At 39.2% G+C, this 20,682-nt stretch overlaps 1 protein-coding gene across 3 annotated transcripts in view; it reads left to right on the top strand.

Moving 5' to 3' along the window:
- The window catches only part of frmd3 (FERM domain containing 3), a 61,839-nt gene that overhangs the window by 28,624 nt on the left and 12,533 nt on the right, over positions 1-20,682 (top strand). For all 3 annotated transcript variants that reach the window (XM_038704720.1, XM_038704722.1, XM_038704719.1), the window contains exons 5-13: positions 238-335; positions 2,310-2,433; positions 3,679-3,766; positions 5,496-5,584; positions 7,009-7,072; positions 9,620-9,708; positions 12,309-12,383; positions 15,403-15,471; positions 15,717-15,841. In XM_038704720.1, coding sequence (XP_038560648.1) covers positions 238-335; positions 2,310-2,433; positions 3,679-3,766; positions 5,496-5,584; positions 7,009-7,072; positions 9,620-9,708; positions 12,309-12,383; positions 15,403-15,471; positions 15,717-15,841 — 821 coding nt within the window. The remainder of the gene's footprint in view (positions 1-237; positions 336-2,309; positions 2,434-3,678; positions 3,767-5,495; positions 5,585-7,008; positions 7,073-9,619; positions 9,709-12,308; positions 12,384-15,402; positions 15,472-15,716; positions 15,842-20,682) is intronic.

Below are 20,682 nucleotides of genomic sequence, written 5' to 3'. Positions count from 1 at the left end.
CAATCACTAGAGGTCGCTGCCACAGGAAACGTAAACATGAGACTAATTTTGTGTGGCTCAAAAGACCTATATGGTCGTTTTTCTGTGGAAGGCAGGCTCAATTTTCTACATATTTCTGCCATACTGCAGCCATACACTGCCTTACTTAAGACCAAATACACTTTAAATTTGATTAAGGCATGGAAAGCATATTTAAGCTAAGTGGCATTATCAGTTTTTCTTTTTTCATGTGTTCAGGTATCTCCTGTACCTCCAGCTGAAGAGAGATATCTACCACGGTCGTCTCCTCTGTCCTTTTGCTGAAGCTGCATATCTGGGAGCCTGCATTGTACAGGGTGAGGCCTAGGGACAAACACTGGATTTGGTATAAACTTAATGACAGTGAATCTAGAGGTGATTTAGCATGTTACAGTTAACAATAATTAGATTTGATTTTCCTCCACAGGTTTTTACAGTTGTTCCTCCCTTGCTTTTCTGCTTTTTAAAACATTACTTTTTTCTGTGCTGTTTACAGTGGTCGACGTATACATTACCTTAGTGATAGCAGATTCATCCAGTTCATATTCAGTTTCCAGTGCTGTAATTTCAGTTTCAGTCCAGTTTATTGCTCTGTGTGTTCAGTCATTGATTACATGCTTTCTTTCTGTAGGCAAGGAAAGTTTATTTATATAGCACATTTCAACAACAAGGCAATTCAAAGTGCTTTACATAAAAGCAACATCGGGAAAAATAAAAACAACAGTTAAGTAAAATATTTTTAAAGAGTCAAATAGGTTTTGTAGAATGTTTATACAATGGGTTACGAATAATGAGGCTTTTCACCTTCCACTGTTTGGCTTTTTTGATATCTCATCTCTCACACCAGTCAAACCTGATCATCTTTATTGTACGTTATTTATTTATTTACTCTTATTCATGATCGTCACCGTGAATCCAGATTATCATATCCAGCAGGTAATTCCTTTTATAAAGGAAAGATGAAGATACAGTTTTGATTTGGTGACGTGTAACATTAAATCTCCACTTAGTAACACTTATGTCATTTATCGCATTGATTTATCGTGTCATATCATATCATTTTGATTTTGCTGCTTCAGCAGCATTGTTTAAATTAAACATTCATGCCAATAAAGCACACTGAGCTAAACTGTCATAATAATAATAATGATGAACTGTCATAACTGGGCTAAGTCTCAAAGAAGAGCTAGCTTAATGCAACCAGCTAAAGAGCATCAAACACCACTCTCTACTTTATTAAGCGGCAACACTTCAAACCATCAGACTGGTAATCCTACATTTTAAAACACTGCAAGATGCATATGGACCACTGGGAAAAGGAATAACAAAGATTTTTTTATTCGGTTAATTAGCAGTAATAGTCGAATCACAGCGCAGAGCCACTTGCTTTAATACGGATTAAGAGTGGAATTAGCTGAGCTGTATCATATAAATGAAACCTTCTGGCTGATACACAAATCACTGAACTCTACAAACTCTCTCTGATTGGCTCATATCCCCAGAGTGCAGAGTGTGACTGGCTGCATTATCTCAACCCATAATGTGTCTGCAGCGTATCATTGGCTGCTCTGATTAACGAGGGCAGGTCCCTGTCCCTGGAGAATAGGTTGAGGATTATTGTTTAATTAAACTCCAGGCAAGTATTTGATTTAACCTTTATTATGATTGCTAATTAAGAACGGATTTAAAAGATAAATGAGGGTCTGGTAGGACTTTGTACTGGATTCAATAAGGAACATATTTATCTATCAGGCTTATGAGTATCCTGTGGAAATAAAGATGTAATGAAAACGATCTCTCTTTAAGACTTTTTTTGGGGGGCTTGAGCAACCATCACATTTGCTGGTGACACAAATCTGTTAACTCAAATGTTAAAGGAATAGTTCAAACTAGCAGAGAGTCCAGGAAGTTACTGCTCCCAACCAAAAAGTAATCCTGCATGTAAAGCTACTTCAAATTTGTTTGTACACTTCACTTTTTTGTACAGATTAAAAAAGATTTAACATGTTAATTAGTGAGTTTTTGTCACCTTTGGACAGAGACAGGCTAGCTCCATCTGTTTCCAGTCTTTATAATAAGCTAAGCTAACAGGCTGCTGACTCCAGCTTCATATTTACTTTACAAACATGATATCAATCTTCTCATCTAACTCATCCACCACAAAGCAAATAAGTACATTTCCCAAAATGTTACTGTAAATGGACTGCATTTATATATGTAAATCAGATATTCGCAACTGTTCAACCAGTTCTTTGGACAATTTTGACACTGATATTGCCCTCTGTCTCCAGCTGAGCTCGGGGACTACGACCCAGAGGAGCACCCATCAGACTACATCAGAGAATTCAAGCTGTTCCCTAAACAATCCCTCAAACTGGAGAGGAAGATTATAGAAATACACAAGAACGAGCTCAGGTAAAAGATGTGTGTGTGTGTGTGTGTGTGTGTGTGTGTGTGTGTGTGTGTGTGTGTGTGTGTGTGCTGGGGCTGTTTGTTGTCTGGAGCTGCGTCTTGATTTCGGTGACAGGCGTGGATACACTCCTGTGATCTGTGTATTCAAAACATGGTGTGGAGACAATTTTCTTCTCTGCAAACAATAAAACGCTTTCCGTCGTTCTGGCTAGAGACAGAATTGGACAATAAGCAGAGACGTGTGGTTCATTGCATTGCAGAAGGTATTTCAATTGAAAGTAAATAAAAACTGAAATTAATTTGCAGAAGAATGAGCATGAATTATTTATGTCAAGCTTGTTTTGGACACCTTGCTTGTTGCTGCGGGATTTTCCACTTAAAAGTTGTGATGGAAAATATGAGCTACACCTGATGAATCAGATCCTCTTGTTTGTCCTTTGTGTATCCTCGTTCCTCTGCATGTGATCAGGGGCAACACCGGCAACTGCCTGTGGTATGAAATGCAATACGAGGAGGAAGATGAATTTATAGAGGAGGTGATTAATGCACCCAAAGGTTTGTGCATACATATAATGATGAAGAAGTGAAGAAGATTCAAATATGTTGAAAGCAATGCCCCATTCTAAGTCTTACTCTGAAACCCCCTCCCTTGGGTTGTTTGTGTTATCCTTGCTGCAGCTCTTGAATGATGTTGTTAGGTTTGTGACCATCACACTTACAGCGATTATAGAACATCAAAGACAAATCCATCATTTCCCACAGCACAGAGGCAGATGATGCTAAATGCCCTCTGTCTGACAGACAAGATTAACAGCATGTATATTACTACTTAGCTGTAGAAAGAAACTTCAGGTTGTTCACATATGGGGTGGGCTATGTGTGTCCATGAGTTGTATTTTCATAGTCAAGAAGTTCTTTAATGTGCGTGTAGACAGATTTATGTGTGTGCAGTTTTGATGTTGATTTATTTGCGTGGCGTCACCGTGAGTGAGCAGTTTACATCATACAGTTTTTTTGACTTTGCAGCACTTAGACTAATGAACAAGTGCAGCTTCAACACAACTCCCGCTGAACACTTGGCGTCTAAAAATATTAACAATGATGAACAAAAACGGAGCCAAATGTTATTACTTTAAACAAAGATGCAGAGAAATGATTTTGTTGCTTAAATGTGTAAAATGTGACATATGCTAACAGCATCAATGTATTGATTTTTTCAATAAACTTCTCTCCTCTCCTCTCTTTTAGAGGCCAGTGTGCTGCATTAGCAGAGCTGAGCATGCTCCAAAGGGCTCACAGCCTCGAAACATATGGAGTTGACCCTCACCCATGCAAGGTAGAACGTACACTTTCATCCAGTCTGGTGTTGAGGCCTGCTGCTGTTGATATTGACAAGTTTCCCCAGATCAAAGTGATGCAAATCTCTTTCTTAAGAGAGATTTATGTGTTCACGGTTTATTCTCCATGCCTCAGTAACATACCCAATTGATGTTGATCATAATTTACAGAGATATACTGTATCTCTGTCTTAGAAGGCCTCAAACGCATGTCTCTACCTTTGTCCCTTTCTCTGTAAATACATCATGTACTAAGTATAAAGTATTCATACATAATGCCTGTAAAAATAATAGCTTGTATATAATCATTTTCACACAGATGACCCTTACATTTAACCCATTTGTTAATGGATTAATTCATTTGGGCAGTTGCTCTGATCATTCGAAGGTGAATCCTCAGATTGTGGTCATAGCACTTAGTACTAAAATTTATTACAGTTATAGTAAATGTTAAGGATGAGCACATTTTTCTGCTCTGTCATCTTTTAGGTACAAATTTACACTTTCTACCATCACTGTCAACTTTATGTTTTTTTATTGTTAATCTGCAAATAGTGAACAAACACAACGCTTATTTCAGTTGCAGCTATTCATTCACAGGTGCAAATATTCACCTAAGTTGTTCATGCATTTAAGTGGAAGCACAGGTTCTGGCTTCAGTGGAGAGAGTGATTGTGCCAGTTACACACATATACTCAACCTGTCCTCTTTACCCTTTGATTGTTTGCCTTTCATTTGCATATTAGACGGACAGCTACACACACGATTAACTTTACAGACAACAGCAAATCTGAGAGGTCAGTAAGTTAGGTCAGATGGGCCTCTAGTTTACATTTGCACCTCTGGCAACATTATCTTGGTAAACAGAAGAAATGTGGTCTGCACAGAAACCATCAGGAATCCATATATTTATTGATCGGTTAGAGAAATCATGGCTTCAGCTCCATAATTTCTGTTTAGACCGGAAGTCTTTAGAGTTAAGATCTACTGTTACTTAGTACTGTGGTTCATTTACGTTTTACTTGGTGTTTCTCTTGTAGCGTTGTTGATCAGATAAAGAAAAGCAATGTTTTACATTTGCTTTTCACTCATTCTCACCCTCTCTGTTTGTTCTCCGTCCAGCCCTCCCCTCCCATGGACAAACATATCAAAGCAGATAAACAAGATATTTAAATTATTTCTAGAGAGTCCGCTTTATCTGCTCCACCCTTGTCAGTGGGGCCGTTTTTTAAATTGGTTTGTTGGATATCGCTGTTATTGCTTGGAATGAAGAACCACGCAGTTGCAGATATGTGAAGATCAAGAATCAGAGAACGTAAGCAAAAAAATTAGAGTGATTTACAGAGAGGCACACCAGCAGAGAAAAGGAGGTCTACAGATGATGAAACAATGCTGTCGGAGAGTGACAGGAAGATAGTGTGTTCTGCTCTTACTCTGGGGTTGATGGCGGTTTCATTTTGCCTCATTATATCAGACTGAGTCTACTTGTTATGTGTTTTCTTTGTGTATTTTGCCTTGTTCTTGATGCCAGTTACTGCAAATTAGGGAAGTTTGAAACAAACATGTAATTATTTGTAGGTGCCATTACCATGCAGAGTACTGATGGCCCACTTGCATCCCCGCTGTTAATCCACATGTATCCCATAATGCTATGTGCTTACTCTCACTGTGTGTGTGTGTGTGTGTGTGTGTGTGTGTGTGTGTGTGTGTGTGTGTGTGTCTTTGCAGGATTTCACAGGCTCTACAGCCTTTCTTGGGTTCACAGCTACAGGTTTTGTGGTCTTCCAGGGAAACAAGAGGATCCACCTCCTCAAATGGTACAAATTTGCCCCTTACTTCTTGAATATAAACCTGTATGCATGGACATTAAATGTGTAGTCTCGATCAAATGTACTCGTAACACACTCTCACTCTGTTTCATCTCAACTGTAGCTGAATATAATATGTACTAGGAGCAATTTAAAATCTCCATCCTCCTTCAATCGTTTAGTCGTTTAATCATAAAAGAAGCAATACCTCTGAAATCCCAGTTTTGCTTAAGTACATTTATGTAAGAATTAATTAACAAAATGTACTTCAAATGACTACATATATACATACTACATACATATATCAAATATAAAAGAACTTAATACAGAGTGACATGCTATATTATTAGATTATTATTACTGATGCATTAATGTTTGTGGGCATTTCATGTTGCAGCTGGTCAAGGTGGCGTTATTTCTAACTACTACTCTTGGGTAGTTTAATTGATAACTATTCTGCATATTTTATAAGATGATTATATGGTTTGATTACAATTTAAAAATTAAATTCAATCAGCAGTCTACTAAATAAATGTAGTGGAATAAAAAGGACAACGTTTACCTCTCTATAAGTATAAATACCATAAAATGGAAGGTAGGTAAAGTACAAGTACCCCAAAATTGTACTTAAATACAGTACTTCTACTTAATTACATTTCACCACTGTTAATAGGTGCAAATGTTAACAAACTTAAATGGTAAAACTCAGTATTTACAGAATTGTATGTCATGAATTAAAAGGTGGGGTAGGTGATTCTGGAGAAATCCAATACCAGGACAAATACGATGATGCAGAGTGAACACAGTTAGCTAGGCTGTGGGTTAGCAAACTGTTGCTACAGTTGCGGTTGCAAAGCTAATATGCAGAGACAACAAAATGGTCTCTGAGCCAGCACACCAGCTCCAGACAGCGATACAACTCTTCTGCTACTATAGCCAACATCACAACAACAGAAATCTAGAAAGTAATGTCCACGTGCAAGTAATTTAACATTACACACAAATCATGGCTGTAAAGACAGGAATGGTGCTGCAGGGTGCGGGCTACTTTGTTTGTTTCCCATTTACAGAGCCAGGGCTGAGGACAAACACTGTATTTTTTTTTCTGGGGCACACATAGAGCAGACACCTAGCAGACCATGAGGAGATGAATTAGATAAAAAGACATGCTAGATTAGAATCGTTTTCCCCACTAACACTAACACAGCTTTACCAAATAAGAAACAATCATACTGCACAACCTTTGATAGTATCCTGAGGAATTTGATTATTTTTACATGTTTCTGACTTTAAAATAGAAATGTCCTTCAGTATCATAAACACTAAATTCAGCTGTTAAGTCATATTTCTTCTTTTTTTTTAAAATCATTTAACCTATCTTAACCCAGATCATGTAGGTATATTTCATGTTGTAACATCATGGTTGCTTCCAGGACGGATGTTAGCAAGCTGAAGTTCGAAGGGAAAACATTTTACGTCATTGGGATTCAGAAAGAGGTGAGTGAAGTGTCTTCCTGCATGCACGTTCTCCTCTAAAGGGCTAAAATGAAGAATAAAATGTGCCTGTCCTATCATGATGATGAACTGTGTAGTCTCCATCATCACGCTGACCTGTTAGATCTCACCCTCTAACATTTGTGGAGTTTGGTACTTCTGGAATTGATATAGATGCAGTCTGTGTTCATTCAGATTCATATTCGTGTTTTTGACCTATCACTTCTCCCTTTCTTCATCCATGTAATGATTACATCCGATAAATGTGCTATGAAACTGTACTGTTTGTGTAATCCTGTCCACCATCACACACACTGTATATGTGTGTCGCTGTTTCAGATCTCCTTAACAGGCAGGATTCACTGTAACAGGATGGTGGGTTTGTTATAACTAACCTCCTCGCTCACATTACGTGTCGACTGTGGCCCAAATATGAGACTCCTTCACTACATCCATGTTAGGACGTCTTTGACAAACATAAATTACATGACATCTCTGCTTGAAACGGACACAGACAGCAAATACTGACTTAAAACGTGTTAAATTACAACTAGAACTGGTGTCTTGCATTTGGAACACATATTTCATCTGTACGCTCGATGTCTGTCATCCAGTCCGGAGCTGTGGTAGATTCTGAGCGGCGATTTTGGTGGATTATGCCCAATATTTATGTGTGCATACCACCTTCATATTGCAAGACTGAAAGCTTGTGTCTGAAATTGTTGTTTGACACACATTTACCTATATCGATTCAGTCAGAGTTGCCTTAAAAATACTTGAAAATGGCATTACTGTAGTCAAAGTCAGGTTGCTCTTTAATCTACCAATCAGCCAATCATTCAGTCAGTCAGACATCCGAGATGATCAGTCTCGTAACTATTCTCTTCATTACAGAAGCTCTCTCATCTCTGCTTAACTTGTCAGTCTGTGTGTTTGGCAACTCATGAATGGCTGAAGATGCAGTTTTATCTTTGTGTTTCTGTCTCTTCTCTCTGTGTGTAAACATAGTCATCACTGGTGAGTAAATACAAGTAATAACAGCAGCACAAAACATTGTTGTACTTAAATCCTCAATTTGATGCCTCTCCCCACAGTCCTGCTCTCGCCTCACTTTCTGATTGGAGGAACCTTTTTCATCTTTTTACTGTGCTCATTATTTGGTTGTTCAGTGTTGTTGTGTGTCATTTAGTTTAATATCGTTTTACACAAAAGTTGTCTGCATTGTTTGTTCGTTCAATTTGTTTATTTATTGTCTGTTATTTTAGCTCATGTGTGCAAACAGTTATTTTGAGTCTTTGTCAATAAAAATATTCAGTTCTATGGTTGAAATTTCAATCCCTGTCCTACTATTCCCCATAGCCTCATTATCAAAATAAGCTGCATGATTTCACACTTTGCCCTCACCTCTGTTATTTCACCTGGAACACATTAACCTAACTGTCCCACTTTGAGCTGATGGCAACTTTTCAAGACTTTATTGCTGCAACACTGTACAGTAAAGTGTCCCTTAAACAGCAATTTATCCATTTTATCATATTCTTTACTTATCTATTGACCCCATCTTAGAAGAAAACATACTTAATGGTTCATTTAAATGTTATCCAAAGAAGGTTAAAGTGAAGGGCAACTGGACTTGGTTGATTTAAATGGTTTTAACATTACACCAGGGATAGCAGTTGAAAACTAGTGAGCAAATTAGTGTATACCATTGGCGGAGGTATTGGAAACTGAAAGCTGAAAAGTTCTTTCCATAATTTCTGTTGGTACTTGTAGACAGTCTGTGTAATACCTTAGTACGTGGGAAGCAAGTTAAATTTAGCAACATAAAATATCACGTCAGCCAAAGTGGGACCAAAGACAATTTGTTAATAATATTTTAACATGCAGTTCAGGTACTCTCACACACATGGTCACTGCAGCACATGTGTGTTAATCACAACTACATACTGATGTGTGACACTGAGGGGGTTGAGCAATAGAGCTGACTTTAGGAAAGTGAACAAACTGGATCAGTGCATAGATGTAAACTGCGTGTGTTTTCTAGACCAGTTAATGAATGAATCAAGGTCTCAATTTTTTGTCTTTTCATTTATCTTTTTTAAAATAAAATATATAGGTAGGGAGTACAATGGTTGTTACTGTTTTACAGTAACTCACTCCCATTTTATTGATCTCAGTGTTTCCTCTCACGGTCTCTCACTCACCCTCCGCCCTTGTTGTAGAGCAGCATTGATCTGGTGTCTCACATTACCAGACATGCAGGACTGAAAACTTTACAGGAATATATCTCTCCTCCTAGTCCATAAAGACCCATGGTCTGCAAGCTACAAGCCCTTTTTACTGCTTAACGCCGTGGGCAAATCACTATATCTGTCTTACATCTTGCTAAGCTTACAGCTTTGGGTCTGTGGGTCAGCATTTTGCACAGCTCCCTCTCATCGTGTTCAGCACTTCTCTTGTCCTTATTCACACATCTTTTGGTAATCTCATTTCTGTTCCTCACTGCCTTTCTCTCTCTCTTTATCTCTGTCTTTGTCCTTTTCTGTGCAGAAGAAACTGGTGTTGACATTTCACACTTCAACCCCTGCAGCGTGTAAGCACTTATGGAAGTGTGGGGTGGAGAACCAAGCCTTTTACAAGTGCGTCACACACTCACACACACATGTTTGTTCCACTATCCCTATGGGGACATCTCATTGACATAGTGCGTTCTCTAGCCCCTTACCCTACCCACAACCTTAACCTTATTGTAATCTGAACCATAAAACCAAGTCTTAACCCTCCAAAAGCAGTCTCTACCCATGGGGACCTAAATTTTTGTCCCCATGGTGACACGAGAGTCCCACTTGGTGTGCATTCAGGTCCACACCGGGATATAAAACATGAAACACACACACGCACACACGTATATCCCGTAAATGTATTGAGCTGCTCATGACCTCCGAGACACCACAAAATTTATACTTAATATTTGAAGGTAATATATGAATTTGTAGCTAATAAGATACTTACCATTCCCACAGTTGGTGTTAAGGAACTAGACAACGAAATTTTGAATTATCATTCATTATAAATCTTTAACCAAGATGGCACTGATCTAGATGGTGACTGTTGCAGCAGTTCTTAAATATTTTTATATGTATATGATTTTACATTTTAAGATAGTTTAATACCTGTCTCATTTTCCTTTGTCCCTTTTAGTTTTTGGAGAGTGCTAAACACTCTCCAAAAACTAAAATTTGCTTTCCTGTTCAGCACATCATCTTTATATTCACCTTATTTTCCTGGCTTTCTGTAGCTCTGCTACAATATACTGCTGTCCTTCACTGGGGAGCAGCTGATTGCTCCGAGGCCGTCACTCTGAATATTGACTCACTAGTGACACTGCCGGAGTGTCAGGAATGGAAACAAGCTCCGGGTGAAGGAGAAAGAGAGAGAAATTTGTCTGGGGTCATGGGGAATGCAGGGTTGCCAGCAAACTAAAATGAATAATCGTCGTTCAAGGCTGAGAGGGAATATCAGCAAAGCAATTTGTTTGCACTAGCAGTTAGTCACATCAGTAGAGTAAGTTGTCTTCTGATCACATTCCTTGTGTTCTCAGTTGCACAAGACATTAACTCCTTCTCCTCTAACCACCTTGAGAGATCAGATCACAACGCCACAGATCCCTTATACTGTATATTGTTTTGTCAATGCAGTCAAGTCTGAACTTACAGTCTAGATCTTTAAGCCAAACAGCTGAGCTGAAACGATTATTTGCTCAACAATTTTGATAATCAATTAGTAGTTTATTTCAATTGCCAAGCAAAAATGTTAAAGATTATCTAGTTCCAGCTTATCAAATGCTGCTTTCATTATAGTAAATGGTATACTTTGGTTTTGGACATTTTATGCCGTGACCTTGGAATCTGGTAAACTTTTCACAGTTTACTTATGTTTTATAGACCAATCAATTGTAGAAAACAGTTGAAACAGAAAAATGAAAATTTAAACATCATTTGGAAACTGCTGAAAAGATTGTGTGATACAAACAAAAGCTCTAGAACAGCGTGGACCTTGAGTGGACGTGGTGAGATCGTTTTGGCAGATCTCGTTTTCAGGGGTCTCTTTTCTCACTTTAAAAGTGTATCCTCAGGAGTCTAGGAAAATCACATCTGTGGACACAGTTCCCACGAAAAAAACACCCTGGACTATAAATGGATTTAAAACCTGAGAGGAACGCATTGGAGTCCAAAGGAAGATTGAGATAATGAGATAACACACACCTGGGAGAGAAGTGAAGTGCGCCGAAGGTGTGGAACAGGATGAGAAGGACCACTGGCTGTAAACAGCTTGTCAGAAGCAATGTAGAGGAGTGAGGTTGGAGGAGACGAGATCTTCCAGAGGTTTGACTCAGGAGGCTGATTTGTGATTTCGTCATGGTGCCCTTCCTCCTCCATAGTCAATCACTCTGAAGGTCCACCCCACCCTCTTTACTGCAGCCTTTATTTTCTCACACTATTCACTCATACTTTCTTTAATGATGATTTTCTTAATTTTGCTATATTTGCTGTATATACTCTTTTATTTGCCGCTACAAGGAGCCAGGTCTTGTGTCTTCTTGTTTAAATTACATAACATCTAAGAAAGCTTACAAAAGGAAGACGGTGTTATAAAAGCTTTCTGATAATAGCCCTTAGCCTGTATAACCCCGGATATGGAACTCTTAATGACAGCAGCTCATGTGTCTCTGAGAGGCGGACAGACAGGGAATTGATGTCATCTCGGATGTCAGACAAGCATCAGAGCAGCTTAATCAAATCAGAGTGAATTGAGTTTGTAAATGGCAGCCAAGCAGAGCTATGAGAACATATGACCTCTCTCTCTTGATCTCTCTCTCTCTCTGTGTCTCTCTCTATCTCTATCTCTGCTGCTCTGGAGTTTGGTTTCGCATGGTAAATGATCCTGAACCAAACATGAAGGTTTGACCTACAGCATAAACTTGGTACACCTTGAAACACCTTCCTCTTCTGCTTACTAAGAGGCTAGTCTGTAACTCACTGGCAGTCACTCACTGTTGGGACATTACCTAAAAGAATACGGTAGATGTATTTTGGTACTGTGAGGGTTAATGTTACAAACATAAACCCATGTGAATGTTTTTAAAAGAATGAGTTGCTTAGTTTTGTTCCTCAGATGCTCAGTAATGAAATTTCTTTGTTTGCGCCTCTTTTTGTTTCTTCCTCCCTCTCGCTGACAGGTGTGCGAAGTCAAGTCAGATAAAGACAGTTTCTAGCAGCAACATCTTCTTCAAAGGCAGCAGGTTCAGATACAGGTGAGACAGTGTTCAAGTTCTTTTTTTACAAACAATACAATGACAGAATTTTGACTGTAATCGATGTGTAGTAGTAGTGTTAAAAGAATGAGAACAGGATCTATATGTGTGAAGAGAGTTGTAAAACACACGAGAGAAAGTCATGCAGCCAATGACAATGACAACCCATGACAGTAGGAGAAGATACAAAGAGAAGATACAAAGACAGTCAGATTCAACCACTTGAAAGATTTTAAAAGGCATATTCATTTACATTTACTCATTTGGTAAATGCTTTTATCCAAAACGACATACATTTGAACAACATACAGGCATCATCAAAGCATCAAATGCAGCACAAGATCTGTAACTAACAATACATTCTAGTAAGGGCAGCAATAAATACTAAGAGCTATTGTAATGGGGATAAAAGAAGAATAGCACAGGAAGTGCATGATAGAGAGTAGAAGTTAGGGGTGTTATAAGAGAAAGTGTTCTCGGAAGAGATGAGTTTTCAAGAGATTCTTGAAGTTAGAGAGGGACGCTCCTGATCTGATGGCATGTGGTAGCTCGTTCCACCATCGTGGTGTCACAGATATAAAAATAGCCGGGACTGAGATTGTTTTGTGGCAGCGTTCGTTGGAGGAGCACAGTGGCCGAGAAGGAACATAAGCTTATATTATGAAGTTTAGGTAGATTGGTGCAGACACAGTAGTCACTCTGTATGCAGCATTAGTGATTTGAATTTCATTCGGGAGGCCACAGGTAGCCAGTGGATCAAAGAGACCAACGCCACCTATAGTTCAGCAGCAGGTCAACACTCAACTACTCCATCACTCTACTTTGCGATTATACTTGTACTGTAGATTACTGTAGATACAGTCATTGATTTCAGCCAGTAAGTATGACAACTACAATAGCTCCTGAATCACAGTGACCTTGCACCAACCTGAGAAATTTACATACTACACGTGCTGATTTACATTAAGCCCATCAACATGCTGCATCTCCTCTTTGTACATCAGCACCTACATCCATCTTGCCGTTGGTCTCTTTGATTTACTGACTCTAATATCACAGGACAGCGTCTATAAAACCCTGTTATTAAAGCCATGTTAGCCTCGATTCTCCTCTCAGACAAAGCTCTTTATCAGGCTTACACTGCAGTCCGCGCCATTTCATCAGCTAGCTAAAGCAGGTTTTGGCTTAAGGGCTCAATGATGAGTAATAGCATATGTTGGAGTTTGTTCTGAAATATGGGATGGGAATTGGTCATTTGTGCAAATGCATGCAGAAAGGAGATTTGTAGTCCACAAACGAAGGCAATTTTCATAAAGCAGAACAGATCTTCATCAAACTTGTGGTAGACCAGCTGATTTCTCTTCGTCATACAGCATTTTCCAACATACTTTGACGGCTTGTAGTACTTCCACCACAGATGTTTCATTTTACCCTCTGATTTACAACCTAACCATCAATCTCAGCAACAATAGACAAATGGCTGGGCTGGTGGAGCCTGCTGGATTGAAACGGAGTGGTCAGAGTCCAGAAACTTCAGTCGCACAACAATCAGACTAATGGAGCAACCGACCGCTTTTGGCAGGAAACTGCCTGCTCAGCAGCACAAAACAACACTGATTATGAGAAACAATTGCAAAACACAGACGAAAAATCACAAAAGTTTCTCTTCTGACGTCATCCTGTCAGTCAGACTTAATTTAAATTTAACAGTTGAGATCAAGGTTTTAACACACATATGGTTTTGGCAAAAGTTGTTTTAATACAGTATGAGCTTGAGTTCAAGTACATTTATGTCCATTTAAAACAAGAATAGATAGACTTTTATAGATTTGCTTCTATCAGAGATGCTCAGAAGTCTTTGAGCTAGAGTCCAAGTCAAGTCTTAACTCACTCGTAGTTATAATGAGTGTTGTATCACCTGCTGCGTTCAATCCAGGCTGCTTAGAAAACTGCATAACTATAAGGGATTCTGTGACTGTAACCTGTTTTTCACTTACAGAGCACAACCACATTATGTGCAATGCAATTAATGACAGCTTATTAACTACTATAAGTCAACACATTCCCCAGACTCTCAAACCCAGTGTAACGTTACATGATCAACAATAAACCTGTAACCTGTTTTTCATTTACAGAGCACAACCATGTAGCCTAATGTACAACGTGTCTACAACTAATGACAGTTTAAACTACTGTAAGTCAACACCAGACTGTCAAACCAGTGTAACGTTATAACTTAAATAAAACTGTAACGTTGCATGAACAACAATAAACCTCTAACCTGTTTGCAGCCAATGGTAATAATTATTGTAATGGCAGCCAGCAGGATGTAAATGATTACGTTAGTCGACCACCACATGTTTGGCAAGTAAACAAACCCTCATTCATCTTTTCATAATGAACGAAAGTCAAAGGTAACCTCCGGCAGGTCGTGGCTAAAGCAAGAAGCAAGCTAATGTTAGATGACCAATGCTGAGCTAAACATGTTATCTAACCTCAGGTTACTAACCTATTTTGCGTTCAGCGCTTCTTTGTTTGGGCCTTGTTGTATGAAGTTTCAAAGCCAAAGTTTATGATGAATGGCGCAGATGCTGACACTGGTGTTTGTTGTCCTCTCTCACGTGTGGTCCAGCGCAGCACATACGTAGTTGTGTTACGTAGGCAGCTTATAAGTAACGGAGAGAAGGGAATAACAGCAAGCTCATCAGACGTTTCCTAAAAATAAAGATTGTTCATAAGTCCCGCACCTCAAGTCCGTGTCAAGTCTGAAGTCTTTTGAGTCCCCATCTCTGGCTTCTATGCATAGTGATGTCCTGTCAATGTTACTTGTTAACCACTTTTTGTGACCTTTGCTTCAGTCTATGCTTTAAAAAATGATTTTGCCGCTGTTCTAATTTTTATTTTATTTAGTAGAGCTATTTGTAGTTATTAGTTTTTAAAAAATGGAACATGGAAAACGATCATTTACAGTAATTTTTCTTTGTCTTCCTTGCTATGAATATGTGTTTCTTCCTGTTAGCGGAAGAGTTGCCAAGGAGGTGATTGAAGCCAGCTCTAAGATTCAGAGAGAGCCACCAGAGGTGCGCAGGTAAGGACAACTGACAGATCACCTGCACTCTCTCACACAGTTAGAAACAGTTATTAAAAATGTGGTTATTGCCTGCTTATGTACAGTAATACGGAATATTATAAGGAAAGATCAAATTCACATGTTTATAGAGCTCAAGGAAAGTAGAGCAGCATCTGGAGGAGACGTGCTTTCATTATGCGAGAATTTACACATCTCAACGTAACACACAAAGCAGTCAGAGTAGTCGATGTTTGTGTTTTCAGAGCCCAGTTTGGTCAGAGTCGAAGTTTTAACTCTCTGAGCCATAAAAACCTCATCATGAACATGGAACCGCTGGTACCGGCACTGCCCTCCACCAACGAATACGAAGAGACGGCTACAGACAATGGTAGGATGTTACTTTCTCTATACACACACAAGCAGACACACACACGTCCCTCAAACACAGACCTCTGGAAAGTCACATGGAGTCTCCCTTGTGTAGGAAGAAGCACATGCACAAGCCTCCGACAGAAAGCGTTAATTGAGCAGCTGATGTTCCCATCCCTCCATCAGTCTTGTCTCCCTGGAGACGCCAATTGCAGCGTGCTAAAAATACCCTTCCCATGATCCTCACTGAGTTTACCACCATGCCTGTGGGTGTCTGTGTGTCTTTGTGTCTGCCTTTGTGTGTGTTTTACAGAGGTATGTACACTTTGTGACCTCGTGGAACCAGAGCCACAGACCCAACTTGTGTTATTATTAATGAAAACTAAATTAGAAGTTATTTGTTCTGCTCCAAGGGGTTTGTCTCTGTTCAAATCCTTGTATGCTACTATGTGAACATGTAGGCATTTTTTTGTTCATTAAAAACTACATGTGTGTGAATGGTCAGTGGTTACAAAGATGAAAGTTGAGCACATATATGCTTAGCCAGACAAGCTGCAATTTAAAAGGGAACTCTGTATATACAGTGTGTGTGAGTGTGTATGCATAATTGCCCTTGTCTATTATGTTTTTTTCCCTATTTTTAAGCATTATTTCACAGCTTCTTCCACATTTTAATCTTCATTTTGATTATTTGTAAAACTAAGATCTCTGAGCAATAGACTACATCCTCCAGTCACATTTATCATTTTTATCACATTAGAAGGATGGCAGCGATTCTTTTTTTTTAAATCTTTTAATTTCACATTTCACGTTTTATTTCCTAATAATTTCCTAGTGAATTCCTGAAAATGTTTCCAGGAAAGAACTGTGTAATTTGCTACAAATTGCAGTGAAAATTGATTTTCTGTAAAAGAAAAGCTTCATTTAACCCAAATAAATATTAATTCTTTATTCATTTATTTATACAGTATTGTTATTTATATTATCAACTTTATTCCGAATTTATGGTGAACTGTATGCTTGCCTATAGACACATTTACATGTTTCAACTTCACTCTGAGGTTAAAAGACTTTAGGTCAAGCTAGAAATTAAATAAAATCAATTAATTTAACATTGTCTATTTACCCTTTTATTAGCACTATATTACATTGTTATTACGACCCATTTCTATGCTTATTGTGGCTAAATGGTAGAAAAGGAGGAAGTCTGTTGACGTATTATAAATACTGAGAAAGTCCATGTAACGAGCTGGATTGATGGGTGAGACCCAAGACTTTCATAAAGGAGAATGGCATTCAAGTCCCATGTGAAAACATGTAAATGTTGAGTTATTTTGAGTTTTAAGTTAAATAGCGTTACTGACTTATGTCATGTGATTTATGTCAGGTGACTTACGTAACGTACTAACTTTAACCCAGAGCACAATGTTTTCCTAAACCTAACTAAGTAGTTTTCTTGCCTAAACCTAACCAAACTGCAACAGTTTTACAACGTTAACCACATGTTTAATGTATGTACCGTAGTTAAGGTTTGGTCGTGTGTTGCTAGACTGGTACGGGAAACACTCATATGTGTTGTTTCAGGAGGCATTGTCAGGTTGGAGAAAAGATGTAGGGGTAGCCATACTTGTGCGGTGTATAACAACGGTGGTTGCTGAAGGATATTTCTGTTAAGCCTTTTATCAGTTGAACTTGGATCAGTTCTCTCCCCATAAGAGGGTAGAGGATTAGGGTCTGCTTTTCTCCCTTATGAGGGGATGTGGCCAAGCAGAGCAGCACTGCCCAGAAAAAACCCAATGAAGCAGCACAGAGTAGTTGGTATTTTAAGGCCTTTTCCCCAAGACGCCGGGGTTTTAGTGTTTGCCTCGTGATTTTTTGTACATTATCGTTTTTCTCTGTCACTTTTTCTCTCTGTTATTATTCCTGACACTCTCCACTGCGACCTGTTATCTGATTGAAGCATAAATCTTGCTGTTAGGGAAGAGCACTGGGTAAGGTTACTCAAGATAATACAAGAGATGGGATGAACAGAGAGGAGTTAAGAGAGATGGAGAGAATATGAGAGTGGAGAAAATGTACTGTAGGGCTGAGAGAATGAGCAAAGGTTAGGAAGGATGAATGTCACTGGCTCATGTTGGATATAAGCACGTAGAGGGAGGAGTGTGTGTGGCGAAGCATAACAGAAGGACATAGGGGTAAATGTAAGACAAATGTTATATTCATATTACAGCAGCGATGTCAAACCATATAAAGAATTTGGATAGTAGAGATGTAAGAGAGAACAAAAACAACCCAAAATAAGAAATATGTCAAACAAATGGTGAAGATACTAACAATCATGCTCCAATAATAAGTTTAATCCAACAAAAGAATTAGAAATACTATTTAAATTTCTGTAGCATTAATTCACAAACTCTACATAAACAAAAAATCTGTTTAGCTGATCGATACTGTACGACAGAAAATGTTGTATTGACAACTTTACTAAATCAGGGCTTTCACAAACTGGCCTAGAGTAAGTGACAAAAACGGACGTCACACAAAAATAATGGTTTGAAAGATGTAAATTACTGTAATGTTGAGCTAAAATAAGATATGTTGGGCGGTAAGATCAGTCATGAAAAAAGTGTGTTCAATGTGTGCAAACAAACCATAACCCCAACTACCTGGGGGAGGCTTGGAAGTGAAGAGGGTGAAGGTATTGCTCGTAAAGCGTATTGCAGTGAGTGCGTGGTACAGTAGATGGGTGTATAAACATTTTTATCAACTCAATCCGGTCTCTATCATCTGGATTTTGGCAGTTAGACACAGGTTTGAGAGCTTTTAGTGCGTAAATCCAACTGAAACTATAAAAGTGTTAGGCATAATTGCTTGCAAAGAGCCTTTCCATACTTCTGAGCAAATGCTGGTGTGTCTATTATTTTCCTTCATCCATCTGTCCATCCCCTCCACACACCACAGGACACGACCCTGTGTCTTTCACAGACATGGAGCCCTTCCTCTCCTCTTACCTAAGTCCTTCCCTCCCTCTATTACACCCAACACTCCTTTCTCCCTCCGTCATTACATCCTTCACTCTCACACATGGACCCGAGCTATGGTCTTTAGGTCTTCACACATGTACTATACAATCATGCTGTTGAGCCATAACTCTCTTCAAACTGCTGATGGACTTCTTCTGTCTCTCTCGCTCACGCCTCTTCTTCCTCTCCTCCTCTCACTTGCTGTCTCTGTCTTTCTTCCTTCCCCCCTCATCACATTTAGAGGAAAATCAATACTTCTTGGCCAGGGTCAAAGAGCTGCAGCAGTAAGCATGTCATCTGTCTCAGTTGGTTAGTTTGGGAGGGGCAGGAGGTAGTCATCAAATCAAGGGCCTCTTGCACCACTGACAGGATACAGGCTGAACAAGATTCAATTTCATAGTGCCTTGTTTCCTGCTGCAGTTCCTGGTACCTTGTGTTGTGTAATAACCTTAATAATCATATAAAGTATCATACAGAAAACATTTTTGGTGTTTTTTATTTTATTTTATTTTTGTTTAATCATGAACCATGCAAGAAAGGAGGGTTAATAACAAGCTACTGATGGAAATGTATTGAATCTTAAGCAAGTGTTATACTTTCTGCGCCACAAGTACGCGAGGGACCGCTAGGGTACGCATGAGGAAAAAAACGTCATCAGGGGGGTACGCATGGTTTCTGTGCGGACATCCGTGTGCCTTCCATTTTTTGTGGCCCACTATGCTACCTGGGCATCAACCGATCTACCGCGCATGTGTGGAACAAGTCTGCCAAGCTGACTCCAGAAAGTAGTATAACCAGAAGTAGTGGTGTCCGCAGCTGTCCGTGTACGCATCCGCTCCAAAGTGTATTCCAGGCTTTACTCATGAGATTTCTTCTGGGATGAAGGGGGAAGCACCTCTTCCAGGTGTATAGAGTAGAGAGTGGAGGCATTTCTCTCTCTAGCTCTCGTTTTTTATTTGTTACACAAATGCTTCACTTTTTGTGTGTACAACCGAGTGCTACACCATGAATGCTGTCAAGGAAATCATCCCCTATTTGTAAGATTCTTGTGTCTTTTCTATGACAACAGGTTGTCAAAATTAGTTAATTTCGAGTATATCCCCACCTTTAAACTGTCAAATGCTGACTGTTTTAAGAAGGCTGATGCAAGAACTTTGGGATAAAGTGTCCTCGAGATGGTCTAGGTTCACCGTCTATATTCAGAGCACTAATCTCAGGCATTACAGGGGAAACAGGAAGCTGAGGCAAGGTCAATGCTGACCTTGTTCTGTTTGCACAGCCAGTCCCCTTCTTATCTACGAAAATACACACACACACCACACACAGTGTTCATGTTTTAGCTAAGGCTATGACTCATGGATGTTTCATGAGGATTAGACTTCATATTCCTGTCTCACATCTGAGTCTCCATCCACACTCCTGTCAGCACTTAATAAATGTGACCCTGCGAGTGATGCATCAAGTCTTCTTTTTTTCCTCAAACAAACTATTGTACTTTTCAGTTCATATTAATATTTATTAATGCCCATTCACAGTGCACACTTGCCCATCTGTAATCAAAATAAGTGAGTGAAGTATGTCTCTGTCTGTCAGAAATACAAATGTCTGATACAAAGACATAGATAAAGAAAGTTATCCCCATCCCATCCTGGGTCAGGCCGGCCCCTCTGTAATCAGAGTTAGATTAGCTGCCCCTCCGCAGCCAGGACCACCCGGTTATAAATAGAAACTGCAGCTTTGGGCATGATCCTCCTTTAATGCCCCTCCACTCTTTGTTAACATCGCTGACATTCACAGGAGGACCCGCCATGTCTGTGTATCAGAGAGAGAGAGTGTG

This window comes from Micropterus salmoides, unplaced genomic scaffold, assembly GCF_014851395.1.
Source record: "Micropterus salmoides isolate LMB-PRFRI ecotype aquatic unplaced genomic scaffold, ASM1485139v1 Ms_hic_scaffold_7, whole genome shotgun sequence".
Taxonomy (NCBI): Eukaryota; Metazoa; Chordata; class Actinopteri; order Centrarchiformes; family Centrarchidae; genus Micropterus; species Micropterus salmoides.
This window is presented reverse-complemented; position numbering and strand designations above follow the sequence as displayed.